Here is a 23,953-nt window from a genome sequence, read left to right on the forward strand (position 1 = left end):
TGGACAGCATGGGGGTTGGGGTGCCCTGACCCCAATCCCCGCACAGTCAAAAATCCAAAAATCCATGTATAACTTCTGACTCCTCAAAAACTTAACTACTAGTAGCCTACTGTTGACTGGGAGCCTTACCGATGACACACACAGTCGATCCACACATATTCTGTGTGTCATTTGTACCACAGGCCGTATTCTCACAATAAAGGAGGCCAGAGAAAAGAAAATGTTATTAAGAAGATCATAAGAAAAATACACTTACAGGACTGTCCTGTATTTATCAGGGGGAAAAAAACCCTGTGTCTCAGCGCACCTGTGCTGTTCAGGGTCAGCTGCAGTCAAGTCCACAGAGGCCAAAGACAGAACGGTGGCCAGCGGGGGCAGGGCGAGGGGGACACAGGAGACGCTGGTCAAGCTTTACAGAGTTTCAGTTACAAGATGAGTAAGCTCTGAGGACCTCAGGTACGAACGGAGACCACACTTCACAAACTCGTGCTGTACACTGGAGATCTGCTAAGTCAACGGTAAGGGCCTCACCACACGCACGCACACACACGGACGCATACACGCACGGACACACACGGACGCACGCACACATGCTCGCAGGCACACACACGCACGGACGCGCGCACACACATGCTCGCACACACACGCACGGACGCACGCACACACATGCTCGCACACACACGCACGGACGCACGCACACTCACGCGCACACACATGCTCGCACGCACACGTACACATGCTCGCACATGCACACACGCACACACACGCATGGATGCACGCACACACGCACGGACACACACGGACGCACACACACACATGCTCGCACACGCACGCACGGACGCACGCACGCTCACACGCGCACACATGCTTGCACGTGCACACACGCACACACACGCACGGACGCGCGCACGCACACACACGCACACACACGGACGCACGCACGCACACACATGCACACACATGCACACACATGCTCGCACACACGCATGGACGCACGCACACACACACACGCACACACACGGACGCACGGACGCACGCACACACGCACGCACACACATGCTCGCACGCACACGCACGCACACACATGCTCGCACACGTGCACACATGCTTGCACGTGCACACACGCATGGACGCAAGCATGCACAACATGCACACATGCTTTCACACACACGCACAACGCTCGCACGTGCACACACGCACGGACACATGCACACACACGCGCACGCACGAAACCATGTGAGGTGATGGGCATGTTAATTATCTTGATTGTGGTAATCATTTCACAACATATATGTATATCAAATCATCACATCGCATACCTTAAACACACAATTTTGGTCAACTATGCCTCAATAAAGCTGGGAAAAATTAAAATAAAATAATTGTAAAAAGAAACCCAAGGCCCAAGGTCCACGACATGTATGATCTTAGTGGCTGCCTAAAAGGACGTATTTAGTTGCGCTCCACACTGGCTATGGTTACTAAATGATCCCAACCTGCCAGCACAGCCTCTTCGCTCCCAGTTACACAGGAACTAAGGAGCAGGGGACATCTCCCCATCTCCCTGCTACTGAGCGCTGAGCACTGAGGCAGGACGGGCACTGCCCTGGAGTTTGCAAAGCCAAGGCCTATGTGCTGGGTTGATGAAGCCCAGCACAGGCCCATGGGCCCTGGCCATGCAGGGCTTCTCAGCTGCCCTGTGACTCCTGACCCGCCAGCCCGGGGACATGCCGGCCATCTCCCCACTGCCCAGTGGCTCGCCGTACTGTGCATGCCCTTGCAAAGTGCAGACAGAAAACAGGGTAGAGAGTAGGCCTAAAATCGAAGGCCATCTGCATTCAGAAAACAAACAAGAATTAAAGACCACATGTCTTTTATCTGGTATTATTTCTGATGTTAAAACAATAATCAAAACCAGTAGGAATGACTGCTGTTAGTTTATATGGTGCAGAGTTCATAGCTGACTTCACAAACATGTGTCTCTGTTAGTAAGAGGTGATGGACGGCAGCTTCTGGAGGAAGACAAGAGACCAGGCCCCTGCCCCGTGTGCGCTGGCCGCCTGGGAGGAAGAGAAGCACCCACACCCAGGCGCTCGGGCCTCGGCCGTGGCCCCGCGACGCAAGCAGCCCTTCTGCTTCTGTGCTCTACCAGGTGTGCTTCTCCTGAGCGTGTCTGCTTGTGTTTGCAGAGGGTTCCACTAAGAAATGAAAACTTAGAAAGCCACTGTCCCAACTGAGGCTCTGGCGGGCCCCTGCGTGTCCTGTGAACGCCTTAATTCGGTCATTCTTCCAGCAGACACCCTCTGTCCCGCCTGCTGTGGGGTGCTGAAGCTGCCGCAGGGAGGCCACCTGCTAGCGGGTGGACGGGCAGACCACGCAGCCACAGATGAATAACCAGGACAGCGGCCCTCGTCGGCTGTGCCGGGCAGAAGCGAAGCCGGGCTGAGACTCGGGCTGCGAGTACGGCTGGCAGCAGGCACAGGCCCCTCTGAGGGGCTGCCTCAGGGCACTTGGCCTGAGGGGCAGGTGAGACCAGGGCGGGAGGACGGTGCCACCTCCAGCCCCCGCAGCTCTGAGCAGGTGTCAGCAAGCCGCAGAGGGCTAGCCATTTAGGGGAAGGGAGTGCAGGGAGGCACCACGGCGTGGACAGGCCCCCGAGGGGACAGAGAGGCTCTGGGAGCGGCGCTCAGAGAGCCGAGAGCCGGAGGGGTGAAGTGTTCCTGTGGCAGCCGGGGCGGAGGTGTCACGCAGCTCCTGCGGGGACGGTGCCCGCGGCCGCGCCCGCCACCGTGTGCCTGGGGTGGGGGCGCTTACGCGAACGCTCCCCCTCACTCCTCACTTCTCGGCTTCAAAAGGCACATCTAGGAATGGCAGAAACCAGCCTAACCTTTCGGGGACGTAGGAGTTGGGTGGGAGGGGAATCCTGGCAAAGCTGCTTCGTACGGGGTGAAAAAAAAAAGGAGAGAAATAAAATACAAGAACAAGCTTTCATTACAAGAAAGCCACACTGTCCCGAAGCCCAGACTGAGAGAGCCGGCCGGCCCCTCTCGTAGCCACACCGGAGGCCCGCGGACAGAACAAAACTGGCACTTCTGGTTTTCGGCTGTGGGCATCCTCTGTGAGCAAGTTTTGAATAACTTCCCACAGGGCGACTGCTCCATTTTTAAGCCTCTCTATAATGCTAGAATGTTCTTCCTTTCCTTGAGGCAGAATCTGCCCCTGGACTTCACCCCCGGTCCTGGCTCGGCCTCCCACAGAGGCCAGCCTCTAACCCTGCCTGCGCAGGGGGGGCTCTGGTTGCAGGGAGCAGTCGATGAGCCCCTCTCCTTGTGAGAAAGTGGAAAATACTCTTCAAGTTGACAAGGATCACAAAGACAGCATTAGCCACTTCCTTAAAATGAAGCCACACAACTAGACGGTGAGAGGCTGTAAGATAAAGGGACACTATGTGAAAAGGAAGACAAGAGTTGCTGACGGTGTTTCTGAGTGGGTGACCAACTCCTCACCAAAGCCACCCGGGACATCCACGTGGAGACCACCCCAACCTGTGAACCGGCTCCCCAGGCCCTGCCCTCCTCCCGGAGAAGCTGTGCTGCTGGCCCCTCGGGGAGCCCAACTGTCCTGGCTGGCACGGCATCTCCAACATGCCCGTGTGGAAACCCCGAGCCTCCTCCTGGGTCCACTCAACAGGCTCCCATCCGCCGCTGGGAAGGTGTCCCCGGGAAGTAGGGTCAGGGACTGGGGGGCCAGGGCTGGACCTGGGGCAAGATGGGGCTGGAAGACAGGCGCCATGAGTCTCGGCAGCCGGGCTCCCTCCGCAGGCTCTGTGCTCCGGCCGACCTCAGGGTCCGAATCCCTGAATCCCAGCCACTAACTTGGTGTCTGTGTGACTCTGATCAGCGCAGCCTGTGTCCGGCTCCGCGTGCTCATCTGTAAGATGGCAGAAGAGAATATGTACCTCCTAGAATGAGCACGAAAATTCAACAAGAAACTTTCTCTTCTTACAAATCAGTAGGAAAATCCAAGGTGGGAAAATAAAAGCATTTAAAAAACGAAATAAAACACATATAAGCTGTCTGGAGCAGTTCCTGAGATCCAGGGCGTGTTCATGAAACAGTGAGCCCGTCCCTTCCCACCTCTGGCATGGAGGCCCCGCGATGGAGAAGGGCCAGGAAGGTGCCAGAGGCACCCGGGTCTGCGGGGGGTGGGGGGGTGCTGGAAGCCCTGCGGGGGAGGGGCCCTGCCTGCTACCAGAGGGGCACCACTTCCCCAGGAAGGACACACAGGACCGTGAGTCGGGGAATCCCCACACTTGGGGGCTTGGCTTTGTACCCACTCTGAGTGGAAAAGATTCCCAACCTCCGGGGCTCCCGCACCCACTGCTGACAGAACAAAACTGTCACGAAGATTAGGTTTAATATTTACGATGAAATTGAACTTCTCACATTTACAAATCTCCCGCAGAAATGAATGTCTTCTACCAGGAAAGAAGGGTAAGCATGAACAGAATGTTATAAAAACCACTCATTTTTATCCTGGATTTGGTTACCGGTCCTGTTTCTTTTCATTAAGGAAATTGTTCCCACTCCCAGCTCAAGACCGATTAAATGGCATGATTATCACCGTGTGTAAAATAGGGAACATAATCCCTTTCATTAAAATAAATAAATCCCCAAACACAACCTTCAGGATCCGTGACCCCAGCCTCAGGAATCAGCACATCTGTAATTCACGAGGTGCTTGGTGGGCGCCCCGCGAGCGGTGGGGAGCAGGGCCGCAGGCTTGGGGCCGAGCCGCCCGCCGTGCTGGTAGCCCTGTCCAGGGCCCGCCACCAAAGCCAGCAGTTGTGGGACAACAGACAGTGTCCAGAAAACCATGCTGAGTTTCTCTTTCCCTTGTGGTCCCTGGGCACCCTCGAGCCCCACACCTGTCCCGCTCTGGCCGCCACGGCCTGCCCGCAGACCCACAGCCAGCAGACCATGAGAACATGGGGCTCATGCTTTTTGATACACTAGAAAATTCAACTCTCAAAAGACAGAAGAACAGATTAATTAAAACATGCGGAAAACAAAAGGGAACTTTCAGCATGAGGACTTTCATGAGTATCTAAGAACGTTGGAACCAGCACTGAGCTAAAAGCACGAGGTTCCGTCTGAGCAAGTTCTAGTCAAAGAGGACATCTGTGGCCTCTCCGTGCTGGATCGCTCCCAGGAAGGAGTCCCCACGTACGACACTATTTAGAGGCAGGAAGAAGGCTTCCTCTCCACCCCAGGGCCTCAACTCACCCACTGTGCTCTTCCTAGGAAAGGGACACATAGCACCTGAGTCTCACCCGAATTTCCAGAATTGCTCAAATTCGGCCAGAGCTTTGAAATCTTCGCTTGCTGGTTAGCAAGCTGGCGTGTTTGGACGCGTCAGCACAGGTGTGGGATGGGACGCGCTGCCGCTGAGGCCGGCTCGGCCTCGAGGGCTCCACCCGCTCAGGGCCAGGCTCCTAACATGTTTCTGCAATGAACGGCTTCCAGAACTCGCGTCCCAGCGACCTGGGAGCCATGGCAAGCTCCCCCACCTCAGCCCTTCAAAAACCCTCCCCCAGGGGACGGGGAGAGGCAAGGCAAACGTCTCTTCTGGGTGAATCAATGACAAATACACTTTCACAATTTGAACACTTCATTAAAAATAATAAAAATAGACATCAGAAATTGTGACTTACCACCATCAGATACAGTTGCAGACTGAAAGAAAAGAGAGAGAGACATGAGTTAATGAAGCCTCATGACAAGTTGGGAAGCAGCAGGTCCGTCGTGTGAGTGCGGGGCTCCCAGCTCCGGACGCGGGCGACCGGGGACACGCGGGCACCTCAGTGAGCCGAGCGCCGCGCTCCCACTTCCTGAGCGAACCCCGCCCAAGCCGGGCGGGCCGGGGACACAGGGCTCTGCGCAAGTCATCACCACTTTCATGGGAAGAAACAAATCCCAGCACGTTTGGCACCTTCAGAACACCTCGGAGAAAGCTGGCTCAGGAGCCGACGGCGGCGCAGGCCGTGTATGCGGCGCACGGGGCACCGAGGAGGCAGGCCTCCTGCACGCCACGCCGGCGGCCACCCCATGCCGGGCCGTTCCATCACCTCCACCTGCGTGGGGACCCAGGCCCCTCCGGGGGTGTGGGGGACGGGTGCCGGGGACAGCCCCTCAGGGGTCAGCCCCAGCCCACCCTCCAGGAGGGAGCCTGGACAGCGTGGGAGCCGAGCAGAGGAAGGCGGTTGGCTCAAAGGCACCAGGGCAAGCAGGAACAAGTTGTGCAAGAGGACAACAGGCCAGTAGGAAACAGGAGGCCATGAGGAAGGTCCTGGAAGGACAGACAGTCGGAATAACAAAAGCCCAGTCGGAGGAAGGCTCCCAGGTGCTGCGCAGGCCACAGGCCAGTAGGGAAGTGGGGAAAGGGGAGGAGCGGGTGAGGAAGGAGAGGATCTGGGTGCACAGACACGGGAAGTGGGAAGGAGCCCATGAGGGAAGGACGCGGGAGCCTGCAGGGGGCACCTTGCACTCCTGCTGGATGTCCTGGCCACAGCAGAGGCCGCGTTCCCCAGGACGGCCTTCCTCGAGCGACCCCCAGAGTCACCATGCGGGGGACACCTTGCAGTCCTGCTGGACGTCCTGGCCACAGCAGAGGCCGCGTTCCCCAGGACGGCCTCCCTCGAGTGCCCCCCGGCCATCACCACGCGCAGGACCAACCCTTGCAGCCGCGCGCTTCTCGGTGGTGACCAAAGCCCCCTGGGGCTCAGTCCCGGCTACAGGACCCGGGCACTCTGGCGTGGACAAGGACCCCGCACCCCCTCTGCTGAGGCACGTGAGACCACAGTGTGCTATGTGAGGAAGGTCTTCCCAGCCCGGCTGACGGCCCAGTCCTAGCACCAGGCCCCCCTAAACCTCATCTCCCAGCCTGCTTGGAAGATGGGGGACCCTCTCCCATTCGGAGCCCCTCACCTCGTGGGACTCAGACCTGCAAGGCTAGAAGGCCCGGCTAAGGGATGGCCTTCTGCCCCAGAAAAAGGGCCTGTCCTCCAACAGCCTGGGGAAGCCACGTCCTGATGGTTTTGGAATCGGGGTTGCTCACGGTTTCAAACCATCCTGAGTCCCGGGGGCAGAAATACTCTAAAACAGTACCCTGGCACCTTAGCAAGATATTCCCAACAGCAAATACACACATTGTTGCGTATCCAGTTTTTATACTTCCATCTTGCCAGACGGGCAGGCGGGTGTGGACCCGGCAAGCCAGCACTGGGCCATCAGCCCTCCCCCAGCAGGGGTCTAACCTTCACTACAGAAGCGTGGGCGAGGCTCCTTCCCAGTCCTCACAGTAAATCACCTACAACCATGTTATAAATTCAGCAGTATCAAAGGCACATTATTCCCTGGAGATGATGAGAAGAAAATCTGCAAGGCCACACCAAAATCAGAAATACTGTCAATAATAATGTCTGAGAAATTAATCATAAAACGCAAACTTCATAAACAGAAAGGCCAAAGTCAACTTCGCGTTACAATCGTGGTGAAAACTACATCCTCAGACTTCAGCAGATGAAGCAAAGGCACTAAAAATCTCTACGCCCATCCCCAAAATGAACCATAACCACGATCCAGGACAGAGGGCTGGCCCTGAAGCCGAAAGACATGGAGGAAGGTGGGGGTGAGAGTGGGTGCCGTGGAGCGGCAGCGGGTGGGGGGGGGGAGCCGCGTGGACAAGGCGGGCGGGGCGCTGCAGACTCCAGCCCGTGGGGCCCTCGGTGCAGCACAAAGAGACCAAGGTAAAGCTCAACCAATATGCTTTTTTAAAAAGTATCCTTTATTTTTTAGAAGAGTTTAAAATTTATAGAAAAATTGTGAAGACAGTACAGAAGCAAACATGCTTTTATTTTTTTAAAGATTTTATTTATTTATTTATTTGACAGAGATAGAGACAGCCAGCGAGAGAGGGAGCACAAGCAGGGGGAGTGGGAGAGGAAGAAGCAGGCTCATAGCGGAGGAGCCTGATGTGGGGCTCGATCCCAGAATGCCGGGATCACACCCTGAGCAGAAGGCAGACGCTTAACCGCTGTGTCACCCAGGCACCCCGCAAACATGCTTTTAATACACCGCTGCTCCAACCCAGCAAAGGAGCCACTGGGCGGGACCCAGGGGCCAGGCTGGGTGCCGGGTGCAGGGCGCACACCCCAGGACTCAGGTTAAAGATGCCCAGCTCCCGGATCCTTCTGGGAGGAAAGCCGCCCAACTGAGACCGGCAGGAGGTCCAAAAAGTGAGCCCGCCCACAATTCAACCCCCCCCCCCCCCCAGGGGAAAGAGGCAGCGGACAGGACAGCAGACCCTCGGGCACTGCAAAGTTCTGCTACAGAAAGCCCCAGAGCTCTGAAATCGTAGGTAGAGGCTGTAACCCAGAGAAGAGGAGGTGAGGGGGCAGCCGTGAAACACAGCCCTCTGCGAGGCATCTGACAATGAACGGCGTTGAGTTTAGACAGCAGGGAGAGAGGCGAACAGAGGGGAGGCCGCTGAAGAGAGAGTCTGGGAACTGGAAGGCAGCCCTGCGAACGGTCACCCATGCAGCTGCTCATAGACCAGAGGGTCGAAGCGAGCAGGGGGAGGAGAGGCTCGAGGCCTGGATGCGGGGCCAGAGAACTCTTTCAGAAAGGACTGCTGTCCTGCTGGTGCCGGAGCTGACTGCCCTCAGGCCACCCCTTGGGGGACCCCTCAAGCACGTCCTCCAGAAGGGGCGCCCAGCATTCCGGGTGCCTCCGCTGTTCTCCACGTTCCAGGAGGCACTCAATATCTCTGAGCCACAGCCTCACGTGTGCATTTCCTTCCCTTCCCCCAGTTTGGGAAGCTGTGCCCAAAGAGCATTTCCCAAGCTTAAAATGTTAAGGAAAGTTCGAGGTGCCTGGCTGGTGCCCTCAGTTCAACGTCCGACTCTTGGATTCGGCTCACTTCATGATCTCGGGGTCGTGAGATCGAGCAGAGGGCTCTGAGCTCAGCTTGAGATCCTCTCTCTCCCTCTCCTCTGCCCCCCCCCCAACCAGGTACATAAATAAATAAATCTTTAAAATGCTAAGGAAAGTTCTGGGTATCAGGAAACCCGTGGGCTAGTGGGCTCTTCCCGGGGGGGCCAGTAAGGGCTCAGAGGTCACCGAGGTCCCCCAACCACCCCACACCTTCTCACGCACGCTGGGATTGCTCCCAGAGCACTACAGTGTGAGGCAGCGTCACAGGGGAGCCAGCTCCACAGCCTCACCCACGGCCTCTGACCTCCGCTCTGGACGTGTTGCCCTGGTGACGCTCATACCCCGGGCGGAGCTCTGTGGAGACGCGCTTTAATATCATCTCGGCACGGGGCGCCTGGGTGGCTCAGTCGGCGAAGCATCTATCTGCCTTCAGCTCAGGTCATGATCTCAGGGTCCTGGGATCAAGCCCCGAGTCAGGCTCCCTGATCAGTGCAGAGTCTGCTTCTCCCTCTGCCTCTGCCCCTCCCTCCTTCGAAAAAATAAATGAAATCTTTAAAAATAAATTATCTTTATATAAAAATCTTTAAAAAAATATTATCTGGACATAAAACCACTGTCCTCTTCCAAGTTCACATATTTTTGGAGAAATAGGTGATGACTTTTCTTAACCAGATTATTTCATTTGCAAATAAATAGTGTATAATTACCATTAACCTAATTCTTCTGTTTACTGTCCAATACTTATTCTACTTTACAAGCACACAGTGGCAGAGCCGGGCCATGACATCAGCCGATCCCTGCTCAGCGCCCCAACTCCTTCGCCCCTGAGATACAAGCAGGCTGAGGAGCAGGGATCAGGGGCCTTCGCTCCAAGAGGAGGTAAGGCCTAAAGAGGTGAAGTGGTCTGCGCACGGCGACAGGCGCTGGCAGGGAGGAGGCGGGGAGGCGCCCTGCAGGGAGCATGGGGCACGGAGGGCTTCGCCAGCGGCCGGTGCTCAGCGCTCGGCGAGGGGGGTGAGGAGGCACAGGCAGACAACCTGTCAACAACGGGGAGGTGGAAAAGACGGGGAACCCCCAAATCATTGCTATTTGCCTCAGGATCAACGACAAGTCTGATTCTGACCCAAGTTACCGTTTTAAAGCCTGGTTTGCAATTTTTTTTTTTTTTAGCATAGCCCGGCTGACGGGGGGGAAGCCGTCCAAAATGGTAAAGCTTCAGAAACCCCCCCCAGATCCTTCCCATGGAGCGCCCCCCAAGAGGGGACGCCTGCCGCTCAGGGTGACTTACAGTCAGGCATTCCCCAGGTTTCCGCACACTGCGGCCACTGGGCCACTACAAACATTCTGATGAATTACAGCGGAGCACCCCTGACGCTTACTCTGCTACCCGGGCCAATCGGGATCAGTAGCTCGTTCCCACCAGTCTGTCCTCGTGGGCTCCTCCTGCATCCCCACAGCTCCGTGGTCCACTTACAGAAGCAGGAGAACCGTTAAACAAGCTGCCGGGGGAAAGGTCCCGGCACGTTAGCATCTCTCCGTGCCCAACGGGACGAGAGTGTTCTAGACCGTATGCCTGCGGGACTGGGGTTGGTTTGAAAGACACACAGTAGTTCAGACGCAGCACAGTTTAAGTTCAAACGGTCTCCATTCCTCGGCTCAGCCTTTCAACCTGACAGTTGAGTGGAAATCAGACTCATTCCCAGCAGGAAATCGGGACCACACACATTCCACGGATTGTTTATTTTGAATTAATGGTGTGAAAATTTCAGATCATTAATATGAACGGAAGTACATGACGAATCTAGCCTTTATCAAATAGGCTGACACTGTTTGTAACATTGGACAAGAGCAAGGATTAAACTGTATCGTCACCAAATGACTCTGATATATGGTAATATATAATGCCAATTTTCAATTTTGAGCCTCTGACGAAATCTCCAATCTTGGACATAAAAAGTATTAATCAGTCATAACTGAGTCCAAAATAAGAGACCAAAGGCTGTCAGTTACCCAAATGCATCAAATGTTCTGAATACAAAGAGAATATAAATAACCCGAGTGATGAAAAACCGTAAGAACTTCACACTTCCTGTTTGTATCTAATATGTACTTATTTGACTTTTTAAAAACCTCATCACAGGGGCGCCTGGGCGGCTCAGTCGGTTAAGTGCCTGCCTTTCGCTCAGGTCAAGATCCCGGGGTCGTGGGATCGGCACTCAGCGGACAGCCTGCTTCTCCTTCTCCCACGCACGCTCTCTCTCAAATAAAATCTTTAAAAAAATTTTTAAAATAATGAAAACTTGATCATTTAAGTTTAAAGTGACTCCTCGCTGGACCAAGTGCAGAAGAAAGCAGGTCCGTGTGGGGCCTGCTGGGTGGCTGGGCCCTGACTTGGGCTCCGTGGGCCCAGGGGTCTTCACGCCCAGCCATGACCCCCACGGGAGTTGTCAAATCAATGCAGGGGCCACGGGCCGCATTTGTCAACAACGAATTAAGACGGATAGAAGACCGTGAAAGGCAAACACCAAGTACTTCCGGGATCCATGCCGCGCTCAAGGCAGCACACACATCCCCCGTGGAGAGCAGTCCCAGGGCTCTGAGAGCCGCTGCGGGAAGGTCCAGCCCCTCCTGTGCCCTCAGCCTGGAGCACCCCTCACCACCCCCCGCCCCTGCTCCCACCTGTGGCCGCACCCGGCCAGCCCCCTTACCTGGCTGCGGTGTCAGCCCTGCCCCCTTGGGGAAGCCTTCCTTGCCAGGCCCCTGAGGCAGGCCCACCACAGCCTTGATGTCTGCCCTTGCTGGTCGCCTCCCAGGTCCCTCGGAGGCGGGACACAGGAGTGACCTCCCACAGAACTCCCAGAGGCCAGGCGAGAGGGCTGTGCTCGGCGCCTGTCCCCACGCTGGATGCCACAGTGTTTTATCCCACTCCTGTCTCTCTCCGTGGCCACGCACATGAGCCACGAGCACACACGCCCCCCACTATGCTTTCCAGCAGGTCCAAGCACAGCGACGCCCGGCTCCCATGGGAGACATAAGGCTCCCACGGACGCAGGGAAGAGGCGCATATTTCTAAGGTTCAAGCCATGATGTTCCTAATAAAGCCTTTCTGTGATCGGGAAACAGGGACGACATGGGGCGATGACACGGGGCGAAGGCACCCTGGGTGTGTTCACGGCTGCATGATGCGGGGGAGGGTGGAGCCATCATAGCAGAGCACACGGTGTGTGCAGCCTGAGGGGGAGGCGATGGCGCAATCGAGGGCCTTCAGTCAGATGCGGGCAGAGCCCAAGCTCGGAATCCAACCTGGGCTTCTCTCTCTAAAATGCATGTGCGTGTGCGTGTATGCGCCTGCATCCCAAAGACCTCTTCATTCTTTAATAAGATCAGAAGAGACCCAAGCAGGCCAAACCCACAATGACAGCATTTTCCCAAGAGTTCGACAGTGAACGGTCCTGTCATGCACACGGGCTCCACACGAACGCCAGGCACTCAGTGTGAACATCTGACTCCACCCAACAATCCTCTGACTTGGACATAAAGGTTGCAAATCCCATTTCCTAACCGGCTGGCCCAGTTCAAGAAAGACACGGGGTGGGAAGTAGCAGAAGGTCTGGGATGACGCCCACGACTTCGCATCCCAACAGGACAGCAGTGCCCACCAGTGACGTGAAGGTAAGCACGGCCTCCCTGGAACGCTCCGTGCGGGAGGCGGTAATGCGTCCAGCTCTCAGACGGACGCTGCTGCGGAGGAGCTCCTTCTGCAGGAATGGGACCTGCAGGGACTCGCAGGAGGGCAGAATCCAAGCCCCAGTCTCGTGTGAAGTGGAAGCCCAGCCCCAGGGATGCACTTTCTCGTAAAGGCCGAGATGTGTTGGTAGTTTGAAAACCTTCGCCCAGCAGAGCTGAGCCTCAAGCTGGAGCCCTCCATCCTCCCCTGGCCGGCTCCATCGGCTCCCAGCAGCCGCTGAGCTCCAGCAATTGCCCTGTGGGTCAGGGGGCGTGGCCTCCACCCTCAGGGTCAGGCTGGGCTGGGGGAGATCCAGCTGAGATTGCTTCCAGGCATCAATGCCTCCTGCACTCGCGGGATGCCTGCAACAAAGCCGCACACCCAGACCGGGCAGCTCCGCCCCCAGGTGCTTCCGCTGGGTGCTGGAGATGAATCCAAAAATGTCAGATCCCTGCTGTCTGGGCAAGTCAGGTGCCATGGGAGAGGATGGCGCTGAGAAGGGCACACGAAGGTGTCCCTGCAGGGTGTCGCTGGACATGGGCTGATGCAGGGAAGAGTGAGCAGCACCCAGGGCTGCAGGCAAGACAGCAAGGTGGGGGCGAGGAAGGAAGAATGCAGGGACAGACTGGGAGGGCCGAGCCCACGGGCCTACCGACACGGAGGGCTCAAGGGATGGCCTGAGTGAGGGGCAGGGGAGACCGAGGGAGAAGCCCAAGTCCGACTTGGCCACTATTCCCACCCACCTCCTGCATGTCCAGAGGGAGCAGGGAGTGGACACGGACCTGCTGCCGGGTCTGGAGCCAGGGGTCCCCGCTGCAGAAGCAGGCTGGAGAAGGCAGCCTCTAGGTGACAGCTCCGAGGCACCTGGAGGAGAGAAGCCAGGGAGGGATCCCGAGGGAATGGGGCCTCCAGGAAAGCTGGTCAAACGCTGGGACACCCAGATAAATCCTGCTGTTTTAGGAGATCTGGCCTTTCTTTCGTGGGACGATGACAAGCACCCCCAGACAAGTTGTTCTGGGACAGAAGGCGAGAAGGGACGGTGCACGGGATCAGGGAAAGGAACCCGTGTGCTGACTGGGACTGGGGGAGCAGAAGACAGGACCATCTTCAGCGAATATCTCGGATGGAGAGCTGCGGGTGCAAGGTGGCCCACTTCCTACTAAAAGAAAGGGGAAGACGTGCGGACAGAAACTGAAGTCTCCCGCAAATAGACAAGGAGGTCTGATGCAGACAGCCAGGAGCAGAGCCTGAGAGAAGAATGTGTCTGTGTAACCAGTGCATTAAGTGGGGTCCGACAGATGCCAGCCCCTCCCACACTGGTTTTAGGGTCGAAAGCTCTCTGGGGCAGAGTACGCACTGACTGACGGACAGCCAGTCACTCAGGCCCAGCCCAGGCAGAGACCAGCCCGCCAGACACAGGCCCTCGGCCCTCCACCCCAGCTCTGCTCGGCACTGTGGGAGCCCCGCGAGTGGGACAGGCCGATAGGAGAGGTGGGCAGTGAAGAGAAGTCCGTTCATCTGAGCTAAAAAAAGAGAAACTCAGCCAAATGCAGAACTCTGTGCAGCCTGCCCCGCTCATCCCAGAGGTTCGGAGCCAGCCGGGCGGGAGGCGGCCTGGCACATCGGCCCACAGAAGGGCATGCCTAACACGCTCTCTCCCATCCCACAGCAGCCTGGCAGCCGGGCAGCCCACGCGGCCTCCCCTGGGGACACCTAACCCCGCTCTCAGCTCCCCCCACCCACCCCCGTGGGCCCGTGACTGGAGCCACAGCTGGCCCTGCCCGGCTCTGCCTTCTTCCCCTTCCCGCCTGCGCTTAGCCAGGTGCAAGCCTGGCCGGTCCTCCTCACCGCCACCACTCTGTCTTCCTCGAGCCTCTCTGGGGCTTTCTGTGCAACCTGCTCGCCCTCTGCACGCCCCAGACCAGGCACCCCGGGCACGGCTGCCTCCACCGCTCATCCCGCACTGCCTAGAACAGAACACACCACTGTGTCCTTCTAGTGCTGCCCTTCTTATTTTCAAATCCTACCCAGAGCTCCAGTGCACGAGGAGGTCAAAGCCCCTTGGTCCCTGGAAAGTTCTTTCCCTCACACACTAGCAGCCTGAAGGCAGCCGCCCAGGGAAGACAGACCTCAAAAGGCATCTGTGACATGAGATGTGCTTCCAAGCCCCTGAACGACCAAACTCTGCCAAGCGTGTGGCCCAGCAGGCTCCGTGGTTTACGACCAGGCAGGGAGGGACAAAACCCGGGAGTGACTAACGTCCGTGGGCAGCCCTGCCTGCCTCGGGAGGGCCTGGCCTGGCAGGCGTTGAGCAGGACAGTGGGAGGTGGGGCGGGGGCCGCTGCAGCCCCGGGCCTCTCACCTGCCGGCCGCGGCCACAGCGCCGGACGGGAGGCCCAGCCCCCCAAGTGGGTCCATGGGTGCTTGCCGCAGCTTGCTTCTTGTGACAATTCCTATTCCTTTTGGGCTGCGGGTTTTTGTGTCCCCCACACAGCACCTCAGCAGCCCCTGCGGCCGACACCCACCCTGATGGGGTCTGAGGATGACGGACTGCTTCGTTCTGACAAAGGGGCACATCTGCGTGTCCCAAGTCTACTTCCGCTCAACTTCACTTCTTAAAAGATGGAGAAACTGTGATCTGTTCATTTGGCCAGGGAGAGCCTGGCACTTTTTCTGGGCCAGCAACCACCGGCTGTCCTTTGTGCTCCTGAAGTGACTGTGGGAAAGAGCTCCTATGAAGGCGGGAGGGCTCTCTGCCTCGAGATAAAAGGCGCTTGCGAGAAACACAGCCTTTCACGGGGTTGACTGAGCACACACACGCACCGCGGATAGCGGCCTAGCCCCCCTGGGGCACCCCCACTTTCACACCAACAGGCGGAGGCTCACAGGGAGAAGCGCTTGGCCTAGGATGGCAGAGCCCGTGAGGCGCGGAGCCACCTTCCCACACGGGCCCCCCAGTCTTCCTCCCCTCGCACCATGTGCCTGTGGGGTTAGCCCCCCACGAGGACCCTCTTCCTGCCCGTTTTCCCACGGGCCCCCTTGGAGCTCGGCAGAGCTGCACGCAGTACCCACCTCTCATCCCAGGACCTTCCGGTACCGCCTGGACCCCAGAGGGGAGGGAGCGGCTCCCGTACCACGGCTTAGCACGACCATACCCTCAGATTGTCACACACCCATGCCAACAACTTATTTGCCAGTTTGAGCATTTGCAACAATTCCAAAAGGGACCCAAAACATTTATACAGGCAAGTACAAAGGCAGATTTTTAGTGACCTTTTTTTTTTTTACTACTCAGAATAAAAACCAACATTTTCTAAAACTTGCCTTTACATACCATTGGACTGAAAATGCAGCCTACACATCTGCACAAATGACTAACCGGTTAATTGGTCCACGAAGGACACAATATATCCAAAATTCACTTTGCCATCCAGGACCAGGAGTGGGGTCTACGGGGACACGAGGCAGCCGGAGGCAGCGGAGGCAGGCACGCCCGTAAACATCAAAGCCTCCTCTCCACCCTCCCGTGTGAGCGTCAGTAGCACCTGGGCTTTTCAAAGTACAGCCTATTTTTAAAATACATTAAAATCTGCACTCACTGCATAAGGATAATTCTTCACCTCTCCAACTGACCTATTCCTATTTTCCATGTAAAGGGAAGGAGGCAGCTCCCTCTCCTCCACCTCACATCCGAACCCCTCACTTCTGAACTGACCCCTGCAGCCCCCGGAGGCTCCAGTTAGACATCAGGAAAACATCAAGATAAAACAACTCTCAGAAAAGAATGAATTTAAAACCGGTAACTCCGTAATTAGTGACAATCTTCTGCTTCATACATGTACACAGGCACAACAGGAAAATAAACATTCTTTTTAAAATCTCAAACCTTTTTAAAAAAAGCTTCATAGTAAGTCCAACTTTATATAAAAGCTCGGATAATAATCCCTATGCCGGGAGTTCCCTATGTACGTGTACAAAGCAGAATCAACTCATTATATTTTAAAATATTAGATATAAAATGGTGATTTCAAGAGTAAGATAGATTTTAATAATTCAGTTGAAGTTTAAGAATTCAACACAATGAGCTCACTTGTCTTTAAAATCTGCTAGCATTACTGCCGTTTGGAGAGAAGGATGCTCTCCGTAGGGGCAAGGCAAGCAGCTGGGAGCCTGGGGGAGGGGGGGCTGGCCCGGCCCAGTGGGGCCCACCCGCCCTGCCCAGCCTCACCCCAGGGGCCTATGGTCCCAGAGCCCCGCGCGAGTACTAGAGCTCCGTGATGCAGACACGGACAGCAGTGTTTTCAAAGTTGACACCTACAATCTAGCATTCACCGGCCAGTTTAAAAACAAAGCAGTCATGGAGATGCCAAGTTTTCTTACAAAAAAATCCATTAAATGACAAGAAACAGCTGGAATAACTTACCTGCTGATCATTTAACATGTGCATTTCCTTTGACAGCCCTTTTCCCAAATTCATCTTAAGACAAGAACACTTCCGACCCACAACAGGCGCGGATCTACTCTATACCATTTGACGCGGCAGCATGCCTGTGCACGTCAGGGAAGTTTAAAGACATTTCAGATGAAGTTCCACTCTGCTCCCTTCGTAACCCATGGCAACAGGACACTGCAGGAAGCTGTGGTTTGCCAGGGATTCAGACTCGATCTCAATTGTCTCATGTACAAAAAAAAAAAAAAAAAAAGCCGTTTACATAAGTCGCGCTGTGAGATCATTTTTCAAGTATTTCCTCTACCAAATCAGAAGAATAAAACTTCAGCTGATAGGGGTAATTCTCAGTCAGTACAACAGCTGCAGAGAATTTGTTTTTTTAGCAGCGTGGCGCAGTTCACAGCCTTAATTACAGTTGCTGACGATTCTATTATAAGCCTCCATATGCACGAGTTTATGTGATGCCAACCTGCGGATTCGGTCGTATTCCTAACACCCGTCTCACGCATCTATCTCTGTCCCATGATCTGCCTCGTCTGCCTTCCGACGCCTGGTACAAGCTGAGAGTGAGGGAACCGCGGCAGATCCTGGTGGACAGAGGAAGAAGAAACTCTAGACTGAGTCTAGAACCTACGTGTCACTGCAAAATGACCTGTTAACTTTCTGGAGACTCAAGGGCAGGCCGCTCACCCCAAAGGGCTTCTTTGCACCATGCTGTGCATGTCAAGGTCTCATCTGCACGGCTCCAGGGCTCAGCCCCGCCTGGAGAGTTAGGTTGCCGCAGACCTCGGGAAGCCTCCTGTCCGGGGCTGCAAACGCAACGCCCACAGGGTCAAGAGACTGGGGGGATGGCCCTCGGGCTTGTCAGGCCCTCAGCTGACAGCACTGACCATGCTGAGCCCATCCTGACTTTTGCTTTTCCGCAGGAGAAACATGAGCATTCCCGTGAGCATTCAGTGAAGGGAATCTGGGACACGGAGCACAGGACTGGGTTTAATGCAGAAACGTACAGGGCCTGCCTGAAAGGTGAAGACCTTACAGACAAAACATGGGCATCAGCTCAAGATGCCTCCGACTGCTTTTCTCAACAGATCCACACACAACCAAAGTATGAACTGACGTCAAGGCAAGAGTGAGGAAGGGGCAGAAGCTGCCATCACCATCCACACCGCCACCACCACCACGCACAGAAGTGCCTGGCCTGACAGCATGGGAGACGCTGGGGGGCGAGCGAGGGAGGGGCCGGAGAGGGAGAGCACAGCCCAGGGCTGGGGGATAGGCCTGGGAACACAGGGAAACTGCAAGGAAGGCTAGGACCAGGTAAGAGAGGTGGGGATGAGAGCAGCAGCCTACAGCATGGGCCCCTGGCAGGTGGGGAGCGATGCACCAGGTCCCCCCACCGCCCCCCCTGCCCCCTGCGCCGGGCAGGGGTGATGAAACAGGCCTCAGGCCGGAGAGCTCCTTCCAACCCTCCTGGGCATCCAGGGCTCCCGTGGTTGACCCGCCAGGCCTGGAGGGGCCTAGAGCCCCTGCCCTCACTAGGGCCTCATCTTTAAGTACCATGGCCTACCCACTCCACCTGTTCACCAGGATTCATCTTTCCCAAACAGGACAGTCGGCAGTATGAAGGAAAGTGGGGGCCTCCACTTACAAACAGGCCTCCTGGACACACGAACAAGTCCACCTTTCCCGGGAATAAAGCAAGTCTGGCAGACAAAGCCCGCAAGCCCACCTCCTTCCCCCAGTGGCCGGAAGACAGGGAAGCGGCAGGCAGGGTGCTGTGTGGTACCAACCGCAGACTGGCAAGGCTGACCCAGGATCTGGCCAGGCCCAGAGGGCAAACAGATGGGACACACGCCACCCTCCCTTCCCCAACCCTGACACTCACCAGCCCCCCTGCCCAACTTCACCCTCCAACGCACACGCACACGCACACACCCACACACACCTTCAAAGGACACATTCTGGCAGGTTTTCGTGGGTGCATCAAACCCGTGACTCTGTGACCCTGGTTACTTTCCATACCAATTTCCGAGGGGCCTACACTAAGCCACCAGCCCCAAAGGCCTGCCAGACCCCAGAGCCACCAGGGACCATGAACGGAACGGGACTGCAGGCTAGGAGGGCCACGCCCACAGGGCGCCCCGTGGGACCTCAGGCCTGGACCTCGAGAAAAGCCGGCACCCAGGCGCTGAGCCGTCCACACTACCACTCAGGGGCCAAGCTTGTTTTTATTTGAATCACTTCAGACAGAAATGCCTGCACCCCAGCAGAGGAAGTGCAATTTCCTCTTGTCTGTGTGGTCTGTCTCGTGTGGCCCGGACGGCGGCCTGCCCCCACCCGGCTCCACGCGCTGCTGTCTCTCTGAGTCCTTGTGTCCTTTTGGGGCTTTCTGTGTCTCCCCCCGGCTGTCGGCCTGCTCTTCTCTGCTGTCTGTAGGGTGAGGAGAGGGAAGGGATGGGGGCACAAATCTGCTGACAGACCCCCTACGCCGGATGGCACCCTCGGCTCCCAGCGCGGCTCACCTGCAGGGGAAGCAGGGATTCCCAGTCCGTCCAAGTGTCCCAGAGTCCCAGGAGCTGCTGAGGGCCAGCGTTCAGGACACCAGACACACTCACCATCACATCCTCCCTATTCTGACGGGTATGCTGGCTCAGGGCCAGCTGGGACCGAGTTCAGACCTGGGCCCACAGAGACCGGCCCTAGTAAGAGCAAGTGAGGGTTTGGGTGTAAGAGACTCTGGCGGGGGTGGTGGGGCGGGTGGTGCTGCACAGGCTCGGCCTCAGCAGGGCAGGGAGCCGCGCAGAGGGACAGCGGGGAGAGTGCCAGCTCAGCAGGGGGGTGGGGGGTCCTCGGCCCCCAACTCCAGGCCTGCCTGACCATGTGAGCTACCTAGCAGAAGAGCTAGGGGCCTTCGATGGGGAGCTCTGGCCCAGGAAACTGGACAACAGGAAGTAGGTACCAAGCACGCAGTGGTGCGTCACCCGGCTGGAGAGAGCCCAGAGGCCCTCTGCTCCCTCAGGGGTCTGTCCTGGGCTGGGAATCCAGTGTAAGCACCTGGGAATGGCAGCAGAGGCCCTGTGGGACTGGGTCAGAGCTGCTCAGGGAGCAGTCAGGGGGAGAGGCCAGCCAGAGCATGCAGATGAGAAGGGAGCAGAGGGCATTCCAGTGCGAACACAGGCAGGCCAGGCAGAGAGAACCCTCTGTGGCCACCTAGAAAATCCTGGTGAGGGGGCCTACCGAAGAGCCCCCGCCCCCGCCCTATTCTGGTCCTCCTGGCAGCAGCCTCCCGCCCCCCCCAGGCACCTCTCATGGGTTCCTGCCCTGGTCCCGACAGGACTTCCCAGGTCTTCTGGAACACACACACTCTACCAAGGTCCAGCGTGGCAGAGGGAGAGGAACAGGGGGAGCAGCCCAACCTCAGGGTTGCAGGCACTCCAGCCACCCCCAGGGCTGGGTGGTTGGAAGGAAATGCATGACCTCAGCGCCCTCTGCTGTCCAGACCCCAAACTGCCAGTCCCTGCTAACCACACCTGGGCGGTCTCCCCAGCCAACTTCCTCCCAGCACAGGGCTCTAGACCCCTCGACAGGGAGGACCGGACGGGGCGGGGGGGGGGGGGGGAATGGGCACTGGGAGAGCCAGGAGGAGCAATGGGGTGCTCCCCATGGGATGCCGATTACAGCCAGAGAGGCAGCAGGGCAGGTGGGCCTGGCACTCACCAGAAGGCCCATCTGGAAAGGGAGGAGAGGCTGAAGGAGCCCACAGTCTGGAGAACAGCCAGGTCGTTTCCCCCTCGCAGGGCCACAGCAAGCCCAGGGACGGTGGATTTCACTAGGGTCAGCACACTTGCTCTGAGAAGGGCCAAGAGGAAACACTCTCAGGTCTGTGGGTCACAGTCCTACCACCCAACTCTGCCCCTGCGACAACAGCACAGACATGGGAATGGTGTGACTGTGTGACTATAAAATGGTATTCGCATGATAAGCCTCTGGCCTGCAGGCCACTGTGTGCAGACTCTGGCCCTAACCACCGCCTCTCTGCCCAGCCCCAGATCCCCCAGCTCTCTCCTGGGCTCCAGCTCCAGGGCTCCTGCTGGCTCTCCCACCCCTCCTGTTCTGTCTGACGGTGGTGCTCCCCCCGTCATTCAGAAACTCCAGAGCTCCTGCTGAGCCTCCCGACACCCCGGGAGCTCGTGTAGGCAGGGAGTGCATCTGGAGAGCTTGCACAGTGGCTTCCAGCAAGGTCTGGGCCCTGCCCCTCCTGCTCTGCCCCTGCGTCTGCCACAGGGCCTTCCCCATAGCCCCACTGGCCCAGGCGACAAATACACACCCCGAGTTCTCCGCACTCAACACAAGAACATCACTCTCTCCCTCAGTTCCCTCCTGTCAATTTACCCAAAAGCCTCCCTTAGAATAAGACCCCAGGTCTCAGCCTGCCCCTCCCTGCCTTCCGGCCCCAAGACCTTCACGTCCTGGCCCCTCGCATCGAGGGCTCGACATGAACACTCCCTCCTCAGAGGGGCCCATCTCTGGCCACAGACCTATCCCGGCTCCCCACTGCCATCCCCCTGCCACAAATGTGCTACAGCCTGCCATGCCTCCTTCCAGGATATCCCCAGTACCACAGGCCTCCCACCTGTGTCCCCAGGCCCAGGCACCTTTCTTCATCTAGTGACCCTCGACCCCCTCCCTGGGTCCTGGCCAAGCGCCGGGCACCCCCCAGCTCCGTCCAAGAGCCTTCCTGACACACCTGCACCAAATCGGGGCCACTCTTCTCCCTTCCCTTGTGCCCTGGGGGCTCATGGGCCATTTCCTACCCCCACCCGTGAGAGCCGTCACAGCTGTGCTGGACAAGCACCTTTCCAACACCGTCTGCTGACCCCACACGCTCACAGCTGTCGCACAAACAGTCTCACACATTCTGCACCGCATAGGACTTTCTGGCACACTGGTCCAAACAGCTAAGGAGAGAAGCCCCCAGTGACCTGCACTCACCCCACCCCGCTCCCCGCTCCCCGCTCCCCTGCTCCTGCTCCCTGCTATGGGGGGGGGGGGCAACAGCTGGACGGAGGACCTCTAGAGACCCGGGCCTCCCACGCTGGTCTCGGGAGCACAGCTCCCCTTTATGCCTGTACACGTTCAGCTCAGCACCCCTGCCCCCTGGCCTGTCTCCTGGGCCTTCCGCACCGGCACCCTCTCACAAACATGGAGACCGTGGGTTCACGCCCCGATCTGTGCCCGACGAAACACCTGCGGGGCAGAGATGCCCCTGCGGTCCACTCTGGGCCTACAGGGCTGACCACGTTCTTCCTGACCGGCCTCTCGGGTCACTGCCTCCTGGGCGACCGACTGCCACGGTCATGACCAAAAGGGGCACCTTTTGAAAACACACTAAAACTCACCTCTGACGTTTCTACAGCAAATGTCTCATTCTCTGACCCCACCCACAAGGCCCCGGCCCAGTTCCCGCCATCTGTCAGCAGCTCATCTCCTGCTCTGAGGGCAGGCCCCTCCATCCCTGCCTCCACACACCCCTGCTCCTGTCCCGTCTTCCTCTCTCGGGCTCCCCGGCAGAACCCCAGCGGTCAGCAGGGCTGCGAGGCTCGGCTGAGCACGTTTTCTGGAAGCTGGAACACAAATTCAGAAAGGAGCACACAGTGCGCACGTGCGGTTCAGAGAGTCATACGAGTGCAGCCCCTGGAGCCCCTCCCAGGCTGTAACGAAAGGCCACGTTCAGGCCTCTCTCCACGGTTCTACACTGAACACAGAACCGCACGCCGTGGCTCAGTCTGGCCTCTTTTCTGATGTACGGAAATGGAATCTTGGGTGTCTGCCTTCTTTCTGGGACATTCACCCGTGCTCCCGAGGCAGCCACAGAGCATCCCGCTGCATGAAGAAATCACAGCTGACCTGTCCTTCCCACGGAGGGCGGACCGGCAGGCAGCCTCCGCTCCGGCACTGCAGGACTGGTGCTGCAACGACCTCTCGCCGCATGTCCCCCCGCGCACTTGACGTCTACTTCGGATGGAGCAGAGCTGCAGATCGCAGGGCGCGTGTGCCCCACACACCCAGCGACGCCGCCATGCAACACTGCGGTCCTCACTCCAGCTGGCCCGGCGTGCCAACCCCACCATGGCTGTCATGACACCTCCCTGATGACGAACGGGCTGGATGCCACCCGGGTGTCATCTTTTCATAAAATGCCCACCTGAGTCTCTTGTCCACTTTTCTCTGGCAGGCATCCTTAGATGGACGGGCCAAGGGGGCCACCACCACCCACCCTGCCATCCCCGTGTTCTAGCAATGGTGTGTTTGCATGAAAGAAGGGTCCTGACATTCACCAAGTCGGGGCATCAGCCTTTGCCTTTATGCTTCATGTCATGTTGGGTTTAAAGTCTTCTCCGCCCCCACACCACGAAGCTGCATGGCTGCCTTACCCTCTGCTGACTCTCCTGCGCTCCCTTCACACTACATCTGCACCACAGCTGGGTCTAGCTGTGTTTGGACGGCGTGCGGAGGATGGACTTTCTTTCCTTCTTCCTTTCTTTCTTGTTTCTTTCTTTCTTTCTTTCCTTCCTTCTCTTCTTCCCACATGGATGTCTCCTTATTCCAGCACCACTGAAAAGACCATACTCAGCCCTGCTTTGCACACAGCCCACGTATGCAGGCACTGGGTCTATTTCTGTGCATGCTCTTCTAGTCCACTGTCTGTCTGTCCATCCGCGTGCCAACACTTACACACTCTTGAATTGCTCTCACTTTGTAATAAGTTTTGGTAGCAAA

General features: G+C 57.3%; 1 protein-coding gene across 3 annotated transcripts in view; it reads right to left on the reverse strand.

Moving 5' to 3' along the window:
* RGS12 (regulator of G protein signaling 12) overlaps window positions 1–23,953 on the reverse strand; it is a 109,736-nt gene that overhangs the window by 45,524 nt on the left and 40,259 nt on the right. For all 3 annotated transcript variants that reach the window (XM_045770855.2, XM_045770854.2, XM_087864325.1), the window contains exon 4: window positions 5,714–5,735. In XM_045770855.2, coding sequence (XP_045626811.2) covers window positions 5,714–5,735 — 22 coding nt within the window. The remainder of the gene's footprint in view (window positions 1–5,713; window positions 5,736–23,953) is intronic.

This window comes from Ursus americanus, chromosome 8 (assembly GCF_024610735.1).
Source record: "Ursus americanus isolate L20-20 chromosome 8, mUrsAme1.1.p, whole genome shotgun sequence".
Classification (NCBI taxonomy): Eukaryota; Metazoa; Chordata; class Mammalia; order Carnivora; family Ursidae; genus Ursus; species Ursus americanus.